The sequence below is a fragment of the Phoxinus phoxinus genome (genome assembly GCF_949152265.1).
Source record: "Phoxinus phoxinus genome assembly, chromosome: 24".
Taxonomy (NCBI): Eukaryota; Metazoa; Chordata; class Actinopteri; order Cypriniformes; family Leuciscidae; genus Phoxinus; species Phoxinus phoxinus.
The window spans coordinates 21397958-21418707 of record NC_136899.1 but is presented as its reverse complement, the minus strand read 5'-3'; the positions used below and the strand labels follow the sequence as shown (position 1 = coordinate 21418707).

The following is a 20750-nucleotide window of genomic DNA, read 5'->3' as shown; positions in this document are numbered from 1 at the left end:
ATGTTAAGAGTCTCAAAAACTTTAAAAAAGAATATTAAAGTTTGATGCGTTGCCATGGCAACAGTATTTAAGATATCAATAATCCTTTCACAGGTCTACATCTGTCGTGTGTTTACATTATACAGATGAAGTTTGAAGCAAATCGGGTAAAAATAAGAGGGTGATTTTAAAGCATTTTGAAAGTGACACACTTCCTGCTGCCAGTTGGTGGCGCTATAACTTTGACTCACAATAGTCACATCCATGTGATCGGCCTCTTACAACGAACACACTGCTGAAGTTTCATCAAGATCAATTAATGTATGAGGATGTTATAACACACTTCCTGTTTCCAATATTCGCCATAAATTTGTTTCCTCGCCACGGCCAAACCGTTCGAGATATCAAAAATCCCCTCGCAATTTAGCATCCTCCATGTCTTGGCTTCATGCTGACCGAGTTTCGTGGTCATCCGATGAATTCTCTAGGAGAAGTGTTTCAAATGCCAGAACATGCGTTTCCATACAACCCATAATAGCCGACTTCCTGTTGGACTGGCGTAAAACTTAGAGCACGAAAGTTGTTCGGCCCGATGAGATCTATATGTGTACCGAGTTTCATATTATTACATGCAAGCGTGTTTGATATATGGACATGTTTTTGAATCCCATTCCAGGGGGCGCTGGCGAGCCCCCCTGCCACGCCCGGGTACCAGCTTCAGTCGGGCTCTGATGGCCGCGGGTTCTGACATTTGTGCAAAGTTTCAAGAGTTTTTGAGCACGTTAAGGCCCCCAAAAGTGCCCAAAAGGTAGTAAAATAATAATAATAATAAAGAAGAAGAAGAATAATAATAAAATATAGCTGCAAGCAGCGATTACGGGCCCAAGCCGGTGGCACCGCCACCCTGGTGCCTTTAGTTACACTAAAGGCACCGGGCTGGCGCTGCCACCGGCTTGGGCCCTCCATCGCTGCTTGCAGCTATATTTATTTATATATATATATATATATATATATATATATAAAAAGCCGCCACCCCGTTGCCTTTCGGGTTCCTGTGCACGACGGGCAATAACGTAACCCCGCTTTGACTGTCGAGAAGAAGTCTGCTTTAGAGCTTGCATCAGTGTGAGTTAGAGGATGGATACCCGACCCGAGCCCGACGGGACCCGCCGGTACCCGACGGGCCGGGCCGGGTTCGGACAGATATTTAGAAATGATGTTCGGGTCGGGCTCGGTCACATCAGCGCGATAAGGCATTGAACATTTTAAATTTAAAACAGCTTATGTAGGTAGCCGATGTGCCTGATGCTTTCACTTGATGCAAACGTTCGTTTTTGTGATTAAAATACATGTAAAATATTACCATAACATCCGTCTTCCTGTGTGCGGACATTTGTTTATGTAGCCGTGACAACGAAACGCGTGCATAATGTGCGCGCGCCAGGTGTTAAGAGCGCTTGTTGCTCCGCGCGCTGATGCGCTTGTCCTGTTGACATTTCCGATTGCCTTCCTACAGTTGCTTAATAAAAGTGGGCTTTCCACACAAAAAAACGTACAATTGTCATTAGTATGAGAAAAAAATGGGATTTTAACTGTCGGGCTCGGGTCGGGCTCGAACATAAATATCTTTATGCCTGTCGGGCTCGGGTCGGGTTCGGTTACTGCTCTGTCGGACGCGGGCCGGGCTCGGACTGAAAAATTTGGCCCGATCCGCACTCTAGTGTGAGTCTTTCTGCTCCCCTCCAAACACACACAGAAAAGGGGGGGGCTGTCTGTGTGTGTGCCCTCCCTCCCTCCCTCCCTCCCCACACACACACACACACACACAGAGAGAATGGCAGGGGGAACTCTGTCAGAGAGAGACAAAACCACATTCAAACCAAAATATCTGACTTCCTGTTGGTCGGAGCTAATGACTGTAAATGAGAAAGTTGTCCGGATCGATAAGCACAATATACAGACCGAGTTTTGTGACTGTAGGTAAAAATAACCCACCCACTTTAGTCAAAAGTATCTTGAAAGTAACACACTTCCTGCTGCCAGTTGGTGGCGCTATAACTTTGACTCACAATAGTCACATCCATGTGATCGCCCTCTTACAACAAACACACTGCTGAAGTTTCATCAAGATCAATAAATGTATGAAGACGTTATAAGACATTGTGTTTTTCTTTTCTCGCCATAACTTTGTTTCCTCGCCACGGCCAAACCGTTCGAGATATCAAACATCCGTCCGCAATTTAGCGTCCTCAATGTCTTGACTTCATGCTGACCGAGTTTGGTGGCGATAGGATAATTTTTCTTGGAGGAGTATATCAAATTCCAGGGGCTTGCATTTTCATACAGCCCATAATAGCCGACTTCCTGTTGGACTGGCGTAAAACTTAGAGCACGAAAGTTGTTCGGCCCGATTAAATCTATATGTGTACCGAGTTTCATATTATTACATGCAAACGTGTTTGATATATGGACCAAGTTTTTCGGACCACGTTCAAGGGGGCGCTGTTGAGCTCCCCTGCCACGCCCGGGTACCAGCTTCAGTCCGGCTCTAATGGCCGCAGGTTCTGACCTGGGTGCAAAGTTTCAAGAGTTTTCGAGCACGTTAAGGGCCCCAAAAGTGCCCGAGAAGTCCCACACAGCAGAGAAAGGGTTAAAATAAAGCCCCCCTCCTCTCTCACACACAGACACTGAGAGAGACTGGCAAAATTCCCATCAAATCACATTCAAACCAAAATATCTGACTTCCTGTTGGTCGGAGCTAATGACTGTAAATTAGAAAGTTGTCCGGCTCGGGGAGATAAATATAAATACCGATTTTTGTTACTGTAGGTAAAACCAATACCCCATTTTTGACTAAAGGTGGCGCTACTGAGCCCCTCCACCGCGCCCGTTTCTGAAACTTCACACATGCCTAGTACCTAATAAATCTGATATGCATGTTGAGTTTCATGCAATTTGAAGCATGTTAAGAGCCTCAAATGCACCCAAAAAGAATATTAAAGTTTGATGCGTTGCCATGGCAACAGTATTTAAGATATCAATAATCCTTTCACAGGTCTACATCTGCCGTGTGTTTACATTATACAGATGAAGTTTAAAGCAAATCGGGTAAAAATAAGAGGGTGATTTCAAAGCATTTTGAAAGTGACACACTTCCTGCTGCCAGTTGGTGGCGCTATAACTTTGACTCACAATAGTCACATCCATGTGATCGGCCTCTTACAACAAACACACTGCTGAAGTTTCATCAAGATCAGTTAATGTATGAGGATGTTATAACACACTTCCTGTTTCCAATATTCGCCATAAATTCGTTTCCTCGCCACGGCCAAACCGTTCGAGATATCAAAAATCCCCTCGCAATTTAGCATCCTCCATGTCTTGACTTCATGCACACCGAGTTTCGTGGTCATCCGATGAATTCTCTAGGACAAGTGTTTCAAATGCCAGAACATGCGTTTCCATACAGCCCATAATAACCGACTTCCTGTTAGACTGGCGTAAAACTTAGAGCACGAAAGTTGTTTGGCCCGATGAGATCTATATGTGTACCGAGTTTCATATTATTACATGCAAGCGTGTTTGAGATATGGACATGTTTTTGAATCCCATTCCAGGGGGCGCTGGCGAGCCCCCCTGCCACGCCCGGGTCCCAGCTTCAGTCGGGCCCTGATGGCCGCAGGTTCTGACATTTGTGCAAAGTTTCAAGAGTTTTTGAGCACGTTAAGGCCCCCATAAGTGCCCAAAAGGTAGTAATATAATAATAATAAAGAAGAAGAAGAAGAATAAATAATAATCCCAAGAAAAACAATAGGGCCTTCGCCTTTTCAAGGCTTGGGCCCTAATAATAATCCGGAGGAAAACAATAGGGCCTTCGCCTTTTCAAGGCTTGGGCCCTAAAAACTTATATTTGTCAGTCAAAAATTACTTAACACCAGAGGGTTAACTAAATTAAAACGTGTTTATAAATGTAATAAATTATTTTGTATGTCATGTTTGGGACTCTGAGTAAAATTACTATATACATAGTTGAAAACTTTCTAGATTGAAATGGAAAATCATGCGATTATATAAAATTCACTGATTTGTGTCATCACTGCAATGTTTTGTGAAGAATTTACGACCATTCTTCCAAGTTTGGTGTGTATTACAAGGTACATTACAAGGCAATTAAAAAAAAAAAGATTATATAAAATACAAATAAAAAATAAATACGGTACATCTTATAATGCAAGGGCAAATATAACATTAAATCCAGTGCAAGATGGAAATAAAAACCATTCAGTTTTTCAAAAGCTTTTAATAATGCTTAAGTCTAACATATTGAATGACATACAGAGTGGTGAAACATGCGCTTATCATATGTCTGCTGTTTTAATCGGAAACATAATGTTTCGTCAGAACAAAAGCATCAAATCAAGAACCTCCTGCTCTACAGATGATTCAAAGTAGTACAGACATGAATAATATATGCAAATGCTACATTACAGTATAGTACAATTAAAATAGAACTTTTCGTGTATATATTTTTGCACATTTCTAATATACAATTAATTTATTAAAGGAATTATTGAGTCATTTACACACACTACAATGAAACAAAACACTTGTACAACTCAGTTTAAAAAAAAAAACAGCCTATGTAAATGATTCATTAGATTTCGGCCTTGTATTAGTTTTAGTCACCGTCTTCACATTCATCCAAAGTGCTTTACATTTCAACTGGGCAGTTTTCAATCTCAACCCTGCAAACGTTTAGGATTTCTCATGCACACAGACCTTATAGTAACATTCAAATAATTCACCACAGCCATGAATTAACATTAGTAACGACGCAACCATGTTGAGAAATGTGTGTAAATGTGTCTGCATCGACAATACAGTGGACCCAAAAAGTATTTGCACACTTGAATCACACTAATATACTGTACGTCTGAACGTCACTGCGTCTTCAAACAAATTATGCTTGTTTTATTATTTAAAATCTAGACTTTTTTTAGCAAAAAGTTCTTAAAGTGTGCTTGTTATCTCTATTTAAAATAAATTACACTTGCTTTAATGTTCTGTATCTAATGCAGTGACGCTCAGATTTAGTTTTATTATGTGTGGTTCAGCGTCTACACACTTTTAAGGGTGTCTGATAGGCCAGGAATTTTCAGGAATCGTGATTGGATATTGAGCGGATGAAGAACATAAATCTCTATATTGCCTTCTGACCCTTTCCATAAATTTGCAAAGCAAAGGGTCACTTAAATACGCATGATTTTTCTCATTATGGCTTTGATAAGCACCACAGATCACTTGAGCAAAGGTCAAGACTAGATATTAACGTACAGTATATTAAAAATGTAACTCTTAGTACCCCTAACAAATTTGCGGTTGGAAGTGTGCTAAGAATCAGAGAAATCATCAGTGCATCTTAATCTTTGCTACAGTATTAATGACAGTTAGCAGCTATGAGCACAGAACACTGAATGATATAGAAGTGACATAAAAGTTATAATAATGCATTTCTATTAACTGGGTTTTCATAACTACTACGAAAGATAGTAATTCTACTTTTAATTACCCCAATCAGGGATTTCTCACCTTGTAAATTTTACGTTAAAAAAAAAAGTACAAAAAAATGATAAGCTGCAATGCTGTACATTCACTCAGTTTCCGTTCGCTAATTCTCAAGAGTCGTCGTCATCATCATCATAGTGCAAAAGCAGGAGTTCGAGATCACGGGACAGGCAGAGAAACGCCCTCCTCCTCCGGATCCAACCATCAGTTCATTACTTTCAGTTGATTCTTCTACAACAAGATGATGCAATATTAAAGTCACCATGAAATCAAAATGGCCAATTCTTCTTTCTTTTTTTTTATGGAATATTGCAGTATTTATTATAACTGTGCACATCTTCTTCTTTTTTTTAAGTCATGTGCCCTTGTAATCTTCAATCAAAGTAACTTCCCCTCCCTCTTACATCTCATCTCTGATGATGTGTACTGGCGTGAGGGCGGGACAACCTGTCACTCACACCAGATCCACCAATAGCAAACCACAACCATCCAATCCACTCCCCTTATGGACAATATCAAGTCCCGCCCTACATTTGTTCTTGTTTGAGAAGAAAAGACTATCGCAACTTCTGTTTCATCCCAACTTTAAACATACCTGTTCTTACATGCACATTTTTCCAACTTGGTTTTATGTAATTTAACCCGAATATGATCATATCTGTTAATAATTACCTAAGCTATGTTCTCAGACTATGCAGTGTTCACTGTATATACTGGCTCTGATGTAAAAAAAATACTATGAAAAGGTTTTGAAAATGGGGCATCTATTATAATTAGCAATTATACTTGCACAGTATTCATCATCGTTCAAAAGTTTGGGGTCAGCAAGATTTTTTAAATGTTCTTGAAAAAAGTCCAAGGCTGCATACATTTTTTATATTGGGGATTTGGTGTTCTTTGATGATTCAAACGGCATTTATTTGGAAAATATATATTTTTGTTACATTATAAATGTATTTACTGACACATTTAATCAATTTAATACATCCTTGCTGAATAAAAGTATTAATTTCTTTTTTTTTTTAACTTTTGAATACAAAGCTAACATGACAGCGCTTACCTTCTCCTGCGCTGGAAATACATACGGATGAGCCACTGCACCACAAATGGCCACATGACGGCAAAGGCCACAGTTCCAGGAGACACATCAAAAGGCCACCAGGATGGCTTCTGTAAAGTGTAAATAGAAAAAAATTTATAATAATAATAAAATGCAAATATTATGTCAGCACTCGTTCTATGGGCAATGGCATAGTCACATAAAATGATCTGGGACATGATAAGTAACTGGCCTTTTCTATGACCAGGGTACAAAATAACATTTACAACTGTGCATTTGGCAGATATTTGATCAGTTCAAGCTTTCACTGAGAATTGAACCCATGACCTTGGTGTTGCTAGCCGGTTGAGCTACAGGAATGCTCTCCTATTTAGGGTTAGGGTTAGGAGAGCATTCCTGTAGCTCAACCGGCTAGCAACACCAAGGTCATGGGTTCAATTCTCAGTCTTAAAACTCTCATCAATCAGTTTAATATGAGTATATGATGACTCTACCTTCTTAGTTTTATTTACAGGTGGTGACAGGTAGTCTGACGGCGGCGCTAAGGATCGGGCCTGAGAAGTGGCACATGACAAATGAAAAATGTTATATTTCAGATTGAGTCTGTGTTCTCTATCTTGATCTGGTAAAGGTGAGGGTTTGTAACCTGTACGGCTGTCAGAGCTTCTAGCGTGTGCAGTCTCTCTAACACGCTCTGCATGTCTTCCTGCAGTCGGGCCAGAGCACAGATGATCTGCTGGTTGAGGTTCTCCATCACAGGTCCACCCGTCCCCCAGCGTTCCCCATCTCCCCCACCGCCCTGCTGTGGTCCTGCAGGCCCGGAGCCAGCGGCTGGTGACCTGGACCCTGATGCACACGAGAAAAACAACATTCTGTAGATCATTAACAGATTAAAGAAACAGGGTTTACTTGAGGACTTCAGCTCTGTTCCAAAACCTAGCTAAACTGCCTACCTAGGAAGCATTTTAAGGCATCGTATGTGCACTCAATGCAGAGGTCTTTTTTGTCAGGAAAACTTTGTCCAAGCTGACTATTTTAACCGAATATTTGTGTGTGATAAACTCACGGCAAGGTTCTTCGCTTAGGGGTAAAAAGAAGCTTGAAATCCTTTTGCAGTGACGGTTGGGAAACATTACAACGCTGCAGAGAGTGGTGTTTAGATGAATATGTAAATATGTGCTGCACGCTTTCCACTCAATAACAAAATAAACACACGACAAAAACAACAGCGGTGAGAGTTAAGAAAGCATCTGATCATAGCGATGTAGATGTTTGCACCAGCTCTGCAATTCGGCGCTCCAATAAAGTCACATCAAGTTTATTTATATAGCACGTTATACAATAGATTGCTTTAAAGCTAGTAGCTGTAAAGTATTAAACATGAAAAAACAGTGTCAGTGTCTCTTTCAATTAGAATTAGAACTTCTTTTTCTACCAAAAATCATTCATGTTTTCACTCGCGGACGTCTGACCTCGACGGACTGAACAGAAGAAATGAACCGGAGAAGATTTCCACGTCAAAGAAGGCGGAGTCTCAGCGCCACATCTACCTATCATGTAATCGCCACGGACCAATGGTAGCTCAAAGGCATTTAACAGCCAGAGCAAACTTTTCTTGACAGTTTGCTTTGAAGAGCTGTTTCGAACTCCTGAAACGAAACCCTCGATATGTTTTGGCCTGATTTTGTTTGAAATTACGTCACACCAGTTCGTTCTTTGATTTTGCTGTTGTAATGCACAATCCTAAAGCCCAGTGGTCGACAGTAACAAAGTATTTTTTCTTTGTTACAGAATTTTTTCAAGCATTTGTACTCAACTGGAGTATTTTTATCTTAAAGGATAATTCCGGTATTTAACACCTTGAGTCTATATTGTAGTTTGTTTTGGATGAACAAGCGTGGTGGACAAATTTTTTTTGACAATGGTTCCTCTCTCGAGTTTTTGACTATAAAAGAATTGGCCATGGACCCATTTAACATTGGAGTCAATGGGCATGTCCGAAAATGTCATTAAAACAGCCAATAATGTTCGTTTACAAAACTGTTAAAGTCACCGAGTGGTTAGTGGTGTTCGTTGATTATTATAAACAATATATCGTCGCAATATATGATTCCAATCCGTTTATTTTGCTATAGTGGAACTATTTTTTCAGACACTTCACAACCGTGTAACTTCCGCTCAATATTTGAATCTGAAGCGTTAGCACCATAGATATTATATATGATGTCTATGGTTAGCACACTCCCGACCACTTGATGGCGATAACCGATGTTTATTTCTCGCGGGACACTCACGGTCACAGTCGAGTTCAACTTCATATTGCACTGGTCAGTGGTCACGTCTTTCAATATGGTTAGAATTTGTGCGGTCAAAAACTGCGGTAAAGTTCCTAAAAAGCTAGCCTTATGAGAAACGGAAGCGAGCAAAAAGACTACATCGACCAAATGTAAACAGCCCCCTTTCCGTTTCCGGTAGCGCATTTATATTAACGAGCACTCAGTCCTTCAACAGAATTCAATGGGATTTTACAAAATGACAAATAAAACACGACAGAAACTGTATTTCGCAACACTTTTTGTTTCTGGAACATCAACTAACATCACTAATCACTCGGTGAGTTGCACAGTTTTGTAAACGAACATTATTGGCTGTTTTAATGACATTTTCGGACATGGCCATTGACTCCAATGTTAAATGGGTCCATGGCCAATTCTTTTATAGTCAAAAACTCGAGAGAGGAACCATTGTCAAAAAAATGTTGTCCACCACTCTTGTTCATCCAAAACAAACTACAATATAGACTCAAGGTGTTAAATACCGGAATTATCCTTTAAGAAACTTTTACTTTACTACATTCTAATCTAAAGCATATTGTACTTTTTACTCCAATTCCTAAAAAACATCTCGTTCCTCATTACTTTGAACTGAAGAATCGTCACATTGTCGCGACAGCGGTGTCCGATTCGTGAACGAGCGGATTCTTTTCAATGAGCCTATTAAAAATCCATTCAGTCTCCAGTTAACTGAATTCACAAGTCTGGCTGAAAATTAGCCAAGAACCGGGAGATCCTTGGAGTGCAATAAATGAAAATCATATTTAGGTCCCGACGGTCAGTTGTTTGTGAACAAAATCTGCTGTAATACATGTCCACATCACCATCTCAACAGGGTAGGTTTTAGGTTAAAAAAAAACATTAATCCTAAACTTAACTGTAAAAAAATGCAAATTAATGCCCATGCATCTTCCCCGCTGCCGTAGCAGATCAAATTATATAAATCTAGTATGTTTGCATAATGTTCTTCTTAAAATGTTAAGCATATATCCCTATGTGACCGCTTTTTATATTCTTTGTCAATACGCATTTTGTTTTTCCTTATTTTCAAATACTATGCTACATCTCCTTCCAAATGTTTTGATAGTGTTTGATAGACAAGTTCAGGTAATAAACTAAAACGTTAATTTCCTTACATGCAGATCAATACATTTGTATTCTGCATCCACTAATCTTCCATACTGACTAGTGCTGGCTACTTGACAATTCATAATGATGTCAGACCCCTCCCTCCCTATGTAATATAAAACTAATATGAAAGTATATAAAAGTACAAAATAAACATTCATCCATAAGTACTTTTTACTTTTAATCAGTACTTTTATCAAAATCAAGCATCTTAAAATCAATTTTATCTTAAAATCAAGTACTTTTACTAGAGTAAAATTTAAAAGGAGTATTTCATACTTTTACTGGAGTAATATTTTTATTTAATACTTTTACTGGAGTAATATTTTAATAGAGTATCTGTGCTTTCACTCAAGTACTTGTGTACTTTGTCCACCACTGCTAAGAATACTTTGGTTTTTACACATATGCTAGCGTATGCGTAAAGTGTCGCCAATTTTGTCATCAGCTCTTAGCAGCGGGATGTTTGCTAACAGTATAACGCTGCAAAGGTATTTCAAACTTCTTAAGCGAAGAACGCAAAAGAACTTCGTCGTGAGTATATCTGGGCCTTAAGTAGACAATAAGGGCAAGCTAGCAAGGTTTTGAAACAGAGCTTATATATGACCGCTGCTGTTTTTGGCGGCTAGGTTTTACCTCTTCCCCTCCTGACCACAGAACTGTTACTTCTATTCGCAGGAAGTCCCTGTCTCTGAGAAGCTCCTCCGCTGCTCCGTCCATCTTCTCCTCCATGCTGTGCACCTTCCTCTTGTCCCAGCAGTTCCTCCTGTGATCTGACCTCTTCTGTGGAGGACAGCCTGCTGTGGCTCTCCTCGTCGTCGGCCACGTCCAGTGAGTGGTTGATGTGTGTCTCAGATCCCTGGTGTCCAGGAGCAAAACCACATGCATTGCTGACATTTTGCAAGAAATCTGGCAAACAATTGCAGAGGTGCTCTGCAGAATTATGGTGCGGTCACATTTACGTTGGTTGGGCAAATTTGCGCAGGCGAAATCCAGTCATTTCAATAGGAATCAACGCAATTGGGAATTTCATTTGTGGGTGAAAGATTTCCCAACACATATTTCGTAACATATTCTGGCCAACAGAAACTGCTTGGTTTGAAACATTGCTACACTATTGACAATAGATAATGCCTAACCTTTGTCCACAACATTTTGCCAAAATTTCACTAATGTGACCGCACATGTATCTTAAATTCTCAGCAGCATCAAGTAAATTACGGTTGGGACACGATGGAAGTGTAAACTGAAATCTGCTTACTTCCTCTCCACCAAACTGGTCGACAGAGTCACAGTACACCTCGCTGTCCGAATCACTGGCCACATGGTGAGAACTGGACACATCTTCTGTTTGATATGCAAGACATTGAGTCTTTAAGAATTTACGTTCAGATGTGTGTTCAAGATCTTACTTTTTAAAATCTTAGTTATGTAGGTAAATGATTAAGTCCTTTTCCTCACCTTTGAAGTGTCTGTTGAGCTCTACGATGTCTCCAGCGTGGTTAATGCTTTCAGAGTCTTCTTCTGACTCTTGCCTGTTCAGATCAGACATAGACCCGTGTGTTCCATTGGTAAGGACTTTATGTTGACTGATATTGCCGTTAGATACCGGTCCTTTAAGTCTCCCTGTAGAAGGCCTTTTCTTCGGTTGTGAGGCTAAAAAAAGTTGTTGAAAAAGCAAATGTATTATTATTGCATGCAAGAAATTTAGAGTTGCTTACCAACGCAAACCGGCTCACAATGCTATATGGGTGCCAAGGCAATGCTAGGTTTTTAGGGCATCTAAGTTGTCGTGAACTGACACACAGCAAAATAGCATCTAGTCTCGGACTCAAGTCCCTCCTTTAATGTACGACTCTTCAAGACTGTTCAACTTTTAAAGTGCCCCTATCATGCTATTTTAAAGGTTCTTAATTTTGTTCTGGAGGTCTCCTACAATAGGTTTAAATGCATCCAAGGTTAAAAACAAAATCTCATAATATACAGTACATTGCAGCATCTTTTCTCCCAGTATCTGAAGCCCTGTTTATGCCTGGTATTAAGATACGTTTTGGCCGATCGGATTCGGATCACAAGTAGACGAGGGAGACACATTCCCGGTGTTTTAATCCGTCTCTTTTGTCCACTTTCAAACACTTCTGTCCTGCATTTCTTCGAGGGGAGGGTCTATGGTCGGGTCATTTTTCCGATCTTTCGATCTAATGGAGAAAATAAGCTCACGCAATGTACATTTATACACGCACATTAGAAGACGTTCGGAGATGACGGATATATAGTTTCTGCTCTGATAGCTGTAAGACCAGCCGAACGCTGTGAGTGTGTGTCAGAAATCAGGAATGGAGAGAGAACATTGTGCTTGATACGTTTTCCGTCTTCAAACTAAACTTGGGTCTACAGCCGACAAAGTTTAAATCCCGTCTGCCTTGTGTGCCTCTCATAATGTTTATGCGTTAGGTCAGTAGGCGGAGAGTAGAAGGTCTTTTGTGGCTGTTCGAACGCATTAGACCACATGAGCGTTTACACTACGAAAGCAATCCGGTCGAACGTTTTCAACTTCCTCTGGAAGTGGTCGAAAGTGGACCCCGTTTACACCTGTATTTAGCGCAGTCCACCTGTGACCCGATCGATCAAAACACATCTTAATACCAGGTGTAAACAGGGCCTGAAGCAGTTCGATAAAGGATTCGGTCTCTAAACCCCACCTTTCTGAGATCCTACTCTGTTCTGATTGGTCAGACGGCCCAGTCTGTTGTGATTGGTCTACTGCATACGGCGCATGTCAGAAACAAAACGGCCATTATCATATCTGTATTTCAGTTCCAGAGGCTTCCTCAGCACTTGTATACACAGGGATACGAACAGTAACGATGGCGTAGGTTTTCCCGTTTCAAGCCTGAGTCCGATAGAGAAACATTGGAAGAAGTATCTGATCAACCAAATCCACAACTGGAGCAGGACTTTTCTAACTAATAAGTTTTTATTTCGTTTGTCGGATGTTGTAGATGAGACGTTGGTTGAAGACAATCATTGAAAAATCATTGCGAATATTTTAATTCACATCCTCATCATTTGGAAGTGATTTTTTTGATGCAAGGTGCATTTTTGCAAACGTATGAAAGTTCGTGCAGGAAGTGAGGCTGGAATTACTGACGACTCGCTTTGATCGGTTCTTCCTTTTGGGAGACAATGACTCAATTTATCTGCAGTTTGATCTTTGAAACTATGCAAGACATTTTACATTCACAAACAGCTATATTATATTTCTGGTTTTTCACTTCACCCAGGACATGCTGCAACATCATGTTAAAACATCAAGTACATAGTCAATTTATATTTCTTTTAAATATTCCCAAAAAGAAAAGTGTTTGCGACTGTTCTGCTTTAAGCTTTGCTGCACCAAATGTTACAAAAATAACTGAAAATATAGACACATATTTCAATCTCTGCTTGTTATTCTCCTGCCAGGCTGCGGTTGTAAATAAGAATTCGTTCTTACGTGACTTTGCTGGTTAAATAAAGGTTTAATAAATAAATACCTTACACACTACATGAAAGGTAATCTCTGAAAAAGCATACCACAGAAACCGGAAATTCTCGGGCCAGCAGCATGTGTCCAAATTTCAATCTTAACCGTTCTATTTATCAGAAACAATCTGAAAACAGGGCTTTAAGTGTAAAATACCGAACTTGTCCTTTAACGAAATCCGCGTGAACCCTTTGTGAAATCTGCACAGGTAAACTCCTGATTGTGTGGATTCCTATTAAAATGACTGCGGTAAATGTGACCGTCTATTAAGTTATGAACAGTGGTAATAATGATGTTTACCTTTTTTCACCTCTTTAACCTCCTCCTCTTCGTCTTTCTCCTCTTCTTCCTCCTCATTATCATTTTCTCCATCTTCCAGCTCTATTAATTTAGTCTTTGGCATTATTGCTGTTTTGACGGAGTAACTGTCCAGGCTGCCGTTCATCTCCATCGTCCTGATGATGCTTTTTGTGACACTTTTGGGTGGTGACGTTAGCAGGCTCCCAAAGCCTGGTTAGAACAACCATACATGCAAGATGATGATTTGAGGATATGTTCTGAAACTTGATAGGCACACTTTCTAAAAGGTCTGTTCTATCAGGACTGTCTACAACCCTGTACAGAAGCCAGCAATCTACACTAATAACAGCAGTGAGGGAACAACTGAGGTGTCAAAGGAAACACCTGGACTATGGCACTATTAACTAAGGGCAAGGGCCACTGGGAGAACACACTTATATTCACTTGCCTTCAAGTTGCCTAGCAAATCTTTCCAAGCGGGCTGAGCATGAAACAAAGCGTGATTAGTTAATTAATGTAAACAAGATGTTATAATCGTTTACATAAATACTACCGTTCCTACGGTTTGGGTCGATATTTTATGTTTTTGAAAGAAGTCTGTTATGCTCAACAAGGCTCCAGTTATTTGATCAAAAATACAATAAAAATAGCAATATTTTGAAACATTATTGCAATTTAAAATAATTGTTTTCTAAATTAATATAATTCAAATGTCATTTATTCCTGTGATGCAAAGCTGCATTTTTTTGCATCATTACTCCAGTCTTCAGTGTCACATTCTTCAGAAATCATTATAATATGCTGATTTGCTGCTCACAAAACATTTATTATTATTTTCAATGTTGAAAAGAGTTGTTGCTTAATATATTTTTTTTTACATTTTTATAATAATTTATTTTTATAACAATTTAAAAGATTTTGCTGTCACTTTTAATCCATTTAATGTGTCCATACTGAATAAAAGTATTATTAAAATCCTATTAAATGTATGCATATCAGTGTATACAAATATAGAATATAAGAATTTATACATTTTATACAATTTGAATTTATACATACATATATATATACATTATTTTCTAATGATGCTTGTTCCGATCACATATAATTATTATAAAACTTCAGGCCTTCCAGATGTAATTTACATTTTTACAAAAATGAAACTAATGACAAGTGCTGTGAACAATTACTTAATTTGATGTGAGTTTTTTTTTACGCTTTGACGCTACAGCTACATGTTCATTACAAGTTTGATACATAAGAGAACATTTTGTTTCTTTCAAAGAAAAGTAGTCATATTTCACCCCAAATTTGAAGGGTAAAAAAGTATATTTTACATTAAAGATATTAAGCCTAATTTTTCAGACCATATTTTTGGGCATTGTGACATTATTTTCATGACAGTTAGGCACATTTTTCCTTAAAAGTCTCATTTCCGTAATACAACAAATGAAATGCTGAAAATGTCTCGAATTGACACCATGTTTTTTTTAAGTGCTTAAATTATAAAATGATTATTATTGTTCTCACCAATAATAAAAACATTATACTTATAACAGAAATAACAAGAAATCTTAAAGGGTAAAAAAAATAGCCTTTTTTCTTTAGATTTTTGGCCAAAATACAATGTGTGTGAGACCCGAGAGGGCACTATTGTTCAGTTTACCTGAACTCAAATCTGACACTTGCGTTATCCTCCTCTTTTCATCAACGAGCTCATAGAACGGTCCAATGATCTGCAGAAGCTCCTCCACCTCATTTGTCACAGGCATACTCTCCAGAATCTGTTCAGCATATATAAAACCAAGTTACAACAAAGCTGAAACACAAACAATTACGTTACACACTACATTCTCAAACACTGCTAAAGAATCCAAAACATAATACCAGTTTCAAGTCATCCACATAGGCCGCCATCGCCTCCTCTTTTGGCATTTCTCCGAGAGAATTCCACGCATCCCTAAACACAAGCACCATGAAGGGTCACTTCACTGATAAGCTCCATGTCAACACTGATGCTATCATCTCACGCACAACCATATCAGGAGATTGCACATTTTAAGGCGAGACACTACAGGTGAATAGGGTAAAACTTTAAAATATAGATATCACCATGAAACTTCCTCAGTTGATTACTTACACAAGGTCATAAACAAATGTATTACAAGTTTTTGAAATGTGTATGTTTATTTATGCATTATCTCATTAAATATGCACACTTTTGCATATATTTTCGGTAGATAGATCTGAACATATGATAATGTCATTTATTCCTGTGATGCAAAGCTGCATTTTTTTGCATCATTACTCCAGTCTTCAGTGTCACATTCTTCAGAAATCATTATAATATGCTGATTTGCTGCTCACAAAACATTTATTTTTATTTTCAATGTTGAAAAGAGTTGTTGCTTAATATATTTTTTTTTACATTTTTATAATAATTTATTTTTATAACAATTTAAAAGATTTTGCTGTCACTTTTAATCCATTTAATGTGTCCATACTGAATAAAAGTATTATTAAAATCCTATTAAATGTATGCATATCAGTGTATACAAATATAGAATATAAGAATTTATACATTTTATACAATTTGAATTTATACATACATATATATATACATTATTTTCTAATGATGTTTGTTCCGATCACATATAATTATTATAAAACTTCAGGCCTTCCAGATGTAACTGACATTTTTACAAAAATGAAACTAATGACAAGTGCTGTGAACAATTACTTAATTTGATGTGAGTTTTTTTTTAACGCTTTGACGCTACAGCTACATGTTCATTACAAAACATGATAAAGCCAGGTGCAAAATTATTTTTTCATTTTGATTACACACAAGATGAAAAAAGATGTTCAGAGGGATTTCAGGATATATGCTTTCATTACCTAGGAAATCAAAATATACTGCCCATAGCCTTAAAAAAAATTTTAAGACATATTTTTTTTATTAAAATGTAACATAAATCAGGCCAGGAATGATTTATTAACAAATCCCTGTTAAAATATATCTTCAGAATACTGCTAAGTGTATAACTGGAAAGTTTGGTGTACATCGGTGCTACATAGGCTGAGATGTTTCTACTGGAGAATGACAAAAAAATAATTTTGAGAAAAAGGCATTTAAAGATTTGTAATGTAATAATTCATACTTTTTTAGTGGAAACAACTATTTACAGACACAATATCTCATCAAATCATTAGCAACAACAATACAAACCACCTAAATCACATCAAAACTTATAAACACAGCATTATGGCCTTTAACTGAGCAGAAAAACAGTCAAAAACACACATCTAAATATCAGAGCGCGTCACGCGATGCATCTGAACGAATCACGTTGTCAGAAATTGACATCAGCCAATGAGATTTCGCTTTTAGAGTTAAATGCCCATATTTGGATCTGACAGCATTGTAAAGGAGAGAGAGCGCTTTCCAGACGTGTGTGTGATTAAAGGAAGCAGAGAGAGATAGCGGAGCAGCGCGTTGATTAAGAACGCAAATAGACAAAGTGTAGTAAAATAAAGACCTAAATGTGTATTTTGGACCTTTTTTCACCACAAGTCTGAAAGAAGACAGGTTATTGAAGACAAATACCCCAAAATCTCAAAATTGACCAGTGAAAAATAAAACAATGTTTTTGCCTGCCGTGTCTCGCCCTAAAGCAACTCTCAGGACCAATGTATAAAAGATGGAGGAAGGAAAACCGCATGAAACATAATAAAATGGTATGTGTGGACCAATTCCTTAAATGGACCATCTGACTCTCTGTGGGTTACATTAAAGATTTTCAACAACGATTTTAAATTAAGTTTTTACAGAAGTACAAATGCGGAACTTTCAGAGTGGCATTTCAAAAAGTTACTAATAATAGAAATCAGATGTTACTGATACTGATCTGTTATTTCACTGAACTTTAAACGGTCCAACAGTTCAGTTTCAGTAGGTCATTGACACTGGTCTAAATTACGTAGACTCATACTGGCAATCTGGCATAGACCCCAAAACAACATCTCCAACTTTAGTTGTTATAAATCTTGAATACTTGAGCACAGACTTAAGTTTGGCCTCTTTTTAAAGAAGACACTTGGCAGATTATTGTAGAAGTGAAAAAAAATATGAAAGTGAAATTTAAAGGTGAAGCATGTTATTTTAGCATCAATAGTAAGACCAAGTGGAACTGCAAAAATGTCAAATATGTGAAAAAAGTCAATTCTTTCAAAATCAAGACTTTGTAAAAGGGCCAAATTAACAGTAATTATTACACGGCTCTGTGGAATTCTTGATTCTGATTGGTCAACCGCACCATCCAGCGGTATGTTATTTCTCGATGACAATAGGTAACACAGGCTCATCCGGGCCACTGAAGTCAGCAGCGCTATACGCTTGCTAGGAATGTTTTTTCTTCGTGGAAGTTTTGCATTTGGTGAGCTAATAAAATATTAAAACTTAGTCGAATATTTGATATACAGTTATTTAATTATGCCATCCAGTATCGAAGACTCGCTCTCTCTTGTTTCATACAAACACAGCTGCTGCCATTTTCTGACTATTGTTTTGTACACCGTTGGATTATGAGATACAAACAGGTACGATTTTAAAACAGTTTAATCTGAAATCAATATATCTTATCTCCATAACTATTTATGTGGCGAAATGCTGTGTAATAAGAGTTATGACTGTATACCGTATCTCTTAAATGTCCGTTTAGTTTGAACTTTCCGCGCTGCAACGGCGCTCTCCACGGAAGCTTTGCTTTTAAAGACCTAATAAAATGTTTCAACTCAGATCTATATTTCACGTCTAATTATTTACTTTTCTCTCAGAATAACCTCCGCTTCGCGTCGGGATCCTCATCACCCTGTCGGGGGTTATTCTGAGAGAACAACCGGCTTGATGTGCATGATCCCTTACTTAAAAAATACACTTCACCTTTAAAAAACTATTAACATTTATAACTAAACTTTTTTTTATAGATTTACAAATATGGATATTCAGGTTCAATACCATTTTGCTTTGCCAACGGGGTCCCAGAATCCTGGACGGGGGATGCTGCAGGGGCCTTGTGTTGCTTGCTTGTAGTAGCTATAAAATTTCAGCATCATGTCATTGGAAGGCTGAAAAGAACCTGTTTGAAAAACACAAATACTGCAATATTAGAGAGTTGTCAAGTAAATTTTTTATATACATTTTTATGAATTATAAAGTAATATCAACTTTACTATAATATATTTTAGACAACTTTACTTTCATGTGCCTTTGTGTGTGTGTGTGTGTGTGTGTGTGTGTGTGTGTGTGTGTGTGTGTGTGTGTGTGTGTGTGTGTGTGTGTGTGTGTATGAAGACAGAATTAAAAATGTTGGTTAAACTATCCATCTACATAGAAATACCATATAGCGTGTCTTTAGCATGTTGTAGGGCTGTAAACGATTAATCGTGATTAATCGAATCCAAAATAAAAGTTTGTTTACATAATATATGTGTGTGTATGGTGTATAATTATTTTGTATATATAAATACACACACATGCATGTATATATTTAAGAAAAATGTGTTATTTATATATAAAATAGTTCTATTTATAAATAATATAAATCATATAAAAATATATATGCAGTATATGAATGCAAATATTTCTCAAATATATACATGCATGTGTGTGTATTTATATATACAAAATAATTATACACAATACACACATATATTATGTAAACACAAACTTTTATTTTGGATTCGATTAATCGCGATTAATCCTACACATCACCAATCAGCACACGTTGACTGTGATCAGCAGGGCTAGTGGCACACGAGCTGGTTCATGTCTAAATCCAGCTGAATGTAGGCTAATCGCGTTGACCATTGAAACCCGAATTTGATTATGAAACTGTGGCGATCAAATGAAAGTAGGTGAGGGGTCGCGTGCATTGCTGCAATAACACGCAATACACTACCTGTGTGACTGACCCATCTACTTACCGTTTGAAGGTAAACTTTGGATCACTTTGACAGCAGCATTGAACCTCTGCTCGTAGACTGGTTTGTTGTCACCCTCCATCATGACCATCTAACAGCTACAGCAAGATCTGGATCAAACCTACAAGCAAAGTTACATTACATATTACCCTATTTATGAAATGCATTTACCTTGCATTTGTCACAGTAAATCTAAGCTGCTCATTACAAGTTCATACGACTATTTATCATTCCAGAAGAAGTAAACAAAGCCAAAAACAACCCAATATGTCTCGGCAAATCCTGAAGGACAAGCAAGACATGACTGAAAGTGCACCGAATACTATTTAATGTGATATTTCTAGATCAACCTGCATTAGGAAATATCGAAGCGACGAAGCACTAGCATTTGATACTTTACCATTTGCTGCTCTACCTGCTGTGCTGGTGAGACTACGACCTCATGAATACACGTACCTGACAGTCAACATACGAAAGCCTTCCTCGGGTGTTTACTGGGAATTGTAGTTTCTTCAGAGAACGAAACTGCCGAGGGTTTTGCAACAACGGTATTTAAATCCTACAAATACCATAGTTCTTAACCTACACGCGTAACATTCTGGGTAATGTAGTTCATCGAAGTAAGCTTACCCAAGGGGGTTTATGGCATAAAAACCGTACCTCTATGAACTTTGAAACTGCCAAGCAATATTTTGACGCATAATTCTAAAGAAACTATACGTTTAATAGTTCTATGCGCAAACGACGCGAAGGTAACACTGTAGCACTTAATGAGACACATCAAAGCGTTCCGTCCCTCGTTACTAAATGGAATGTAACACTACAAATCCCAACGTTCCATTCACAGCATCAGCTGTTTGTTGATAGGTGACGCTGT

At 38.0% G+C, this 20750-nt stretch overlaps 1 protein-coding gene across 4 annotated transcripts; it reads right to left on the bottom strand.

The window, feature by feature from the left end:
- Positions 1-4263: 4263 nt before the first annotated feature.
- acbd5a (acyl-CoA binding domain containing 5a) lies at positions 4264-20714 on the bottom strand. 4 transcript variants are annotated; one of them, XM_079601245.1, is made up of 13 exons: positions 20330-20714; positions 19877-19994; positions 18909-19029; positions 15779-15851; positions 15558-15675; positions 13892-14101; positions 11527-11721; positions 11327-11412; positions 10702-10924; positions 7251-7450; positions 7099-7158; positions 6605-6714; positions 4264-5775 (listed from the first exon to the last, which is right to left on the bottom strand). In XM_079601245.1, the coding sequence occupies exons 2-13, from the start codon at positions 19962-19964 to the stop codon at positions 5763-5765; spliced, it is 1497 nt and encodes a 498-aa protein (XP_079457371.1). In that variant the 5' UTR covers positions 19965-19994; positions 20330-20714; the 3' UTR covers positions 4264-5762. The 4 variants fall into 4 exon arrangements, with proteins under 4 accessions (XP_079457371.1, XP_079457368.1, XP_079457370.1 ...); XM_079601242.1 differs by having other exon boundaries at positions 20274-20346; XM_079601244.1 differs by having other exon boundaries at positions 11327-11409; positions 20274-20346.
- Positions 20715-20750: the final 36 nt, after the last annotated feature.

Excerpts from the sequence above, each read along its gene's own strand:
- acbd5a (XM_079601245.1), bottom strand. The coding sequence starts at position 19,964 with ATGGTCATGATGGAGGGTGACAACAAACCAGTCTACGAGCAGAGGTTC. Across the intron at positions 19,030-19,876 it reads CCAAAGTTTACCTTCAAACG|GTTCTTTTCAGCCTTCCAAT; the intron begins GTAAGTAGATGG and ends TTTTTCAAACAG. Across the intron at positions 14,102-15,557 it reads AGTGTCAGATTTGAGTTCAG|GCTTTGGGAGCCTGCTAACG; the intron begins GTAAACTGAACA and ends TGTTCTAACCAG.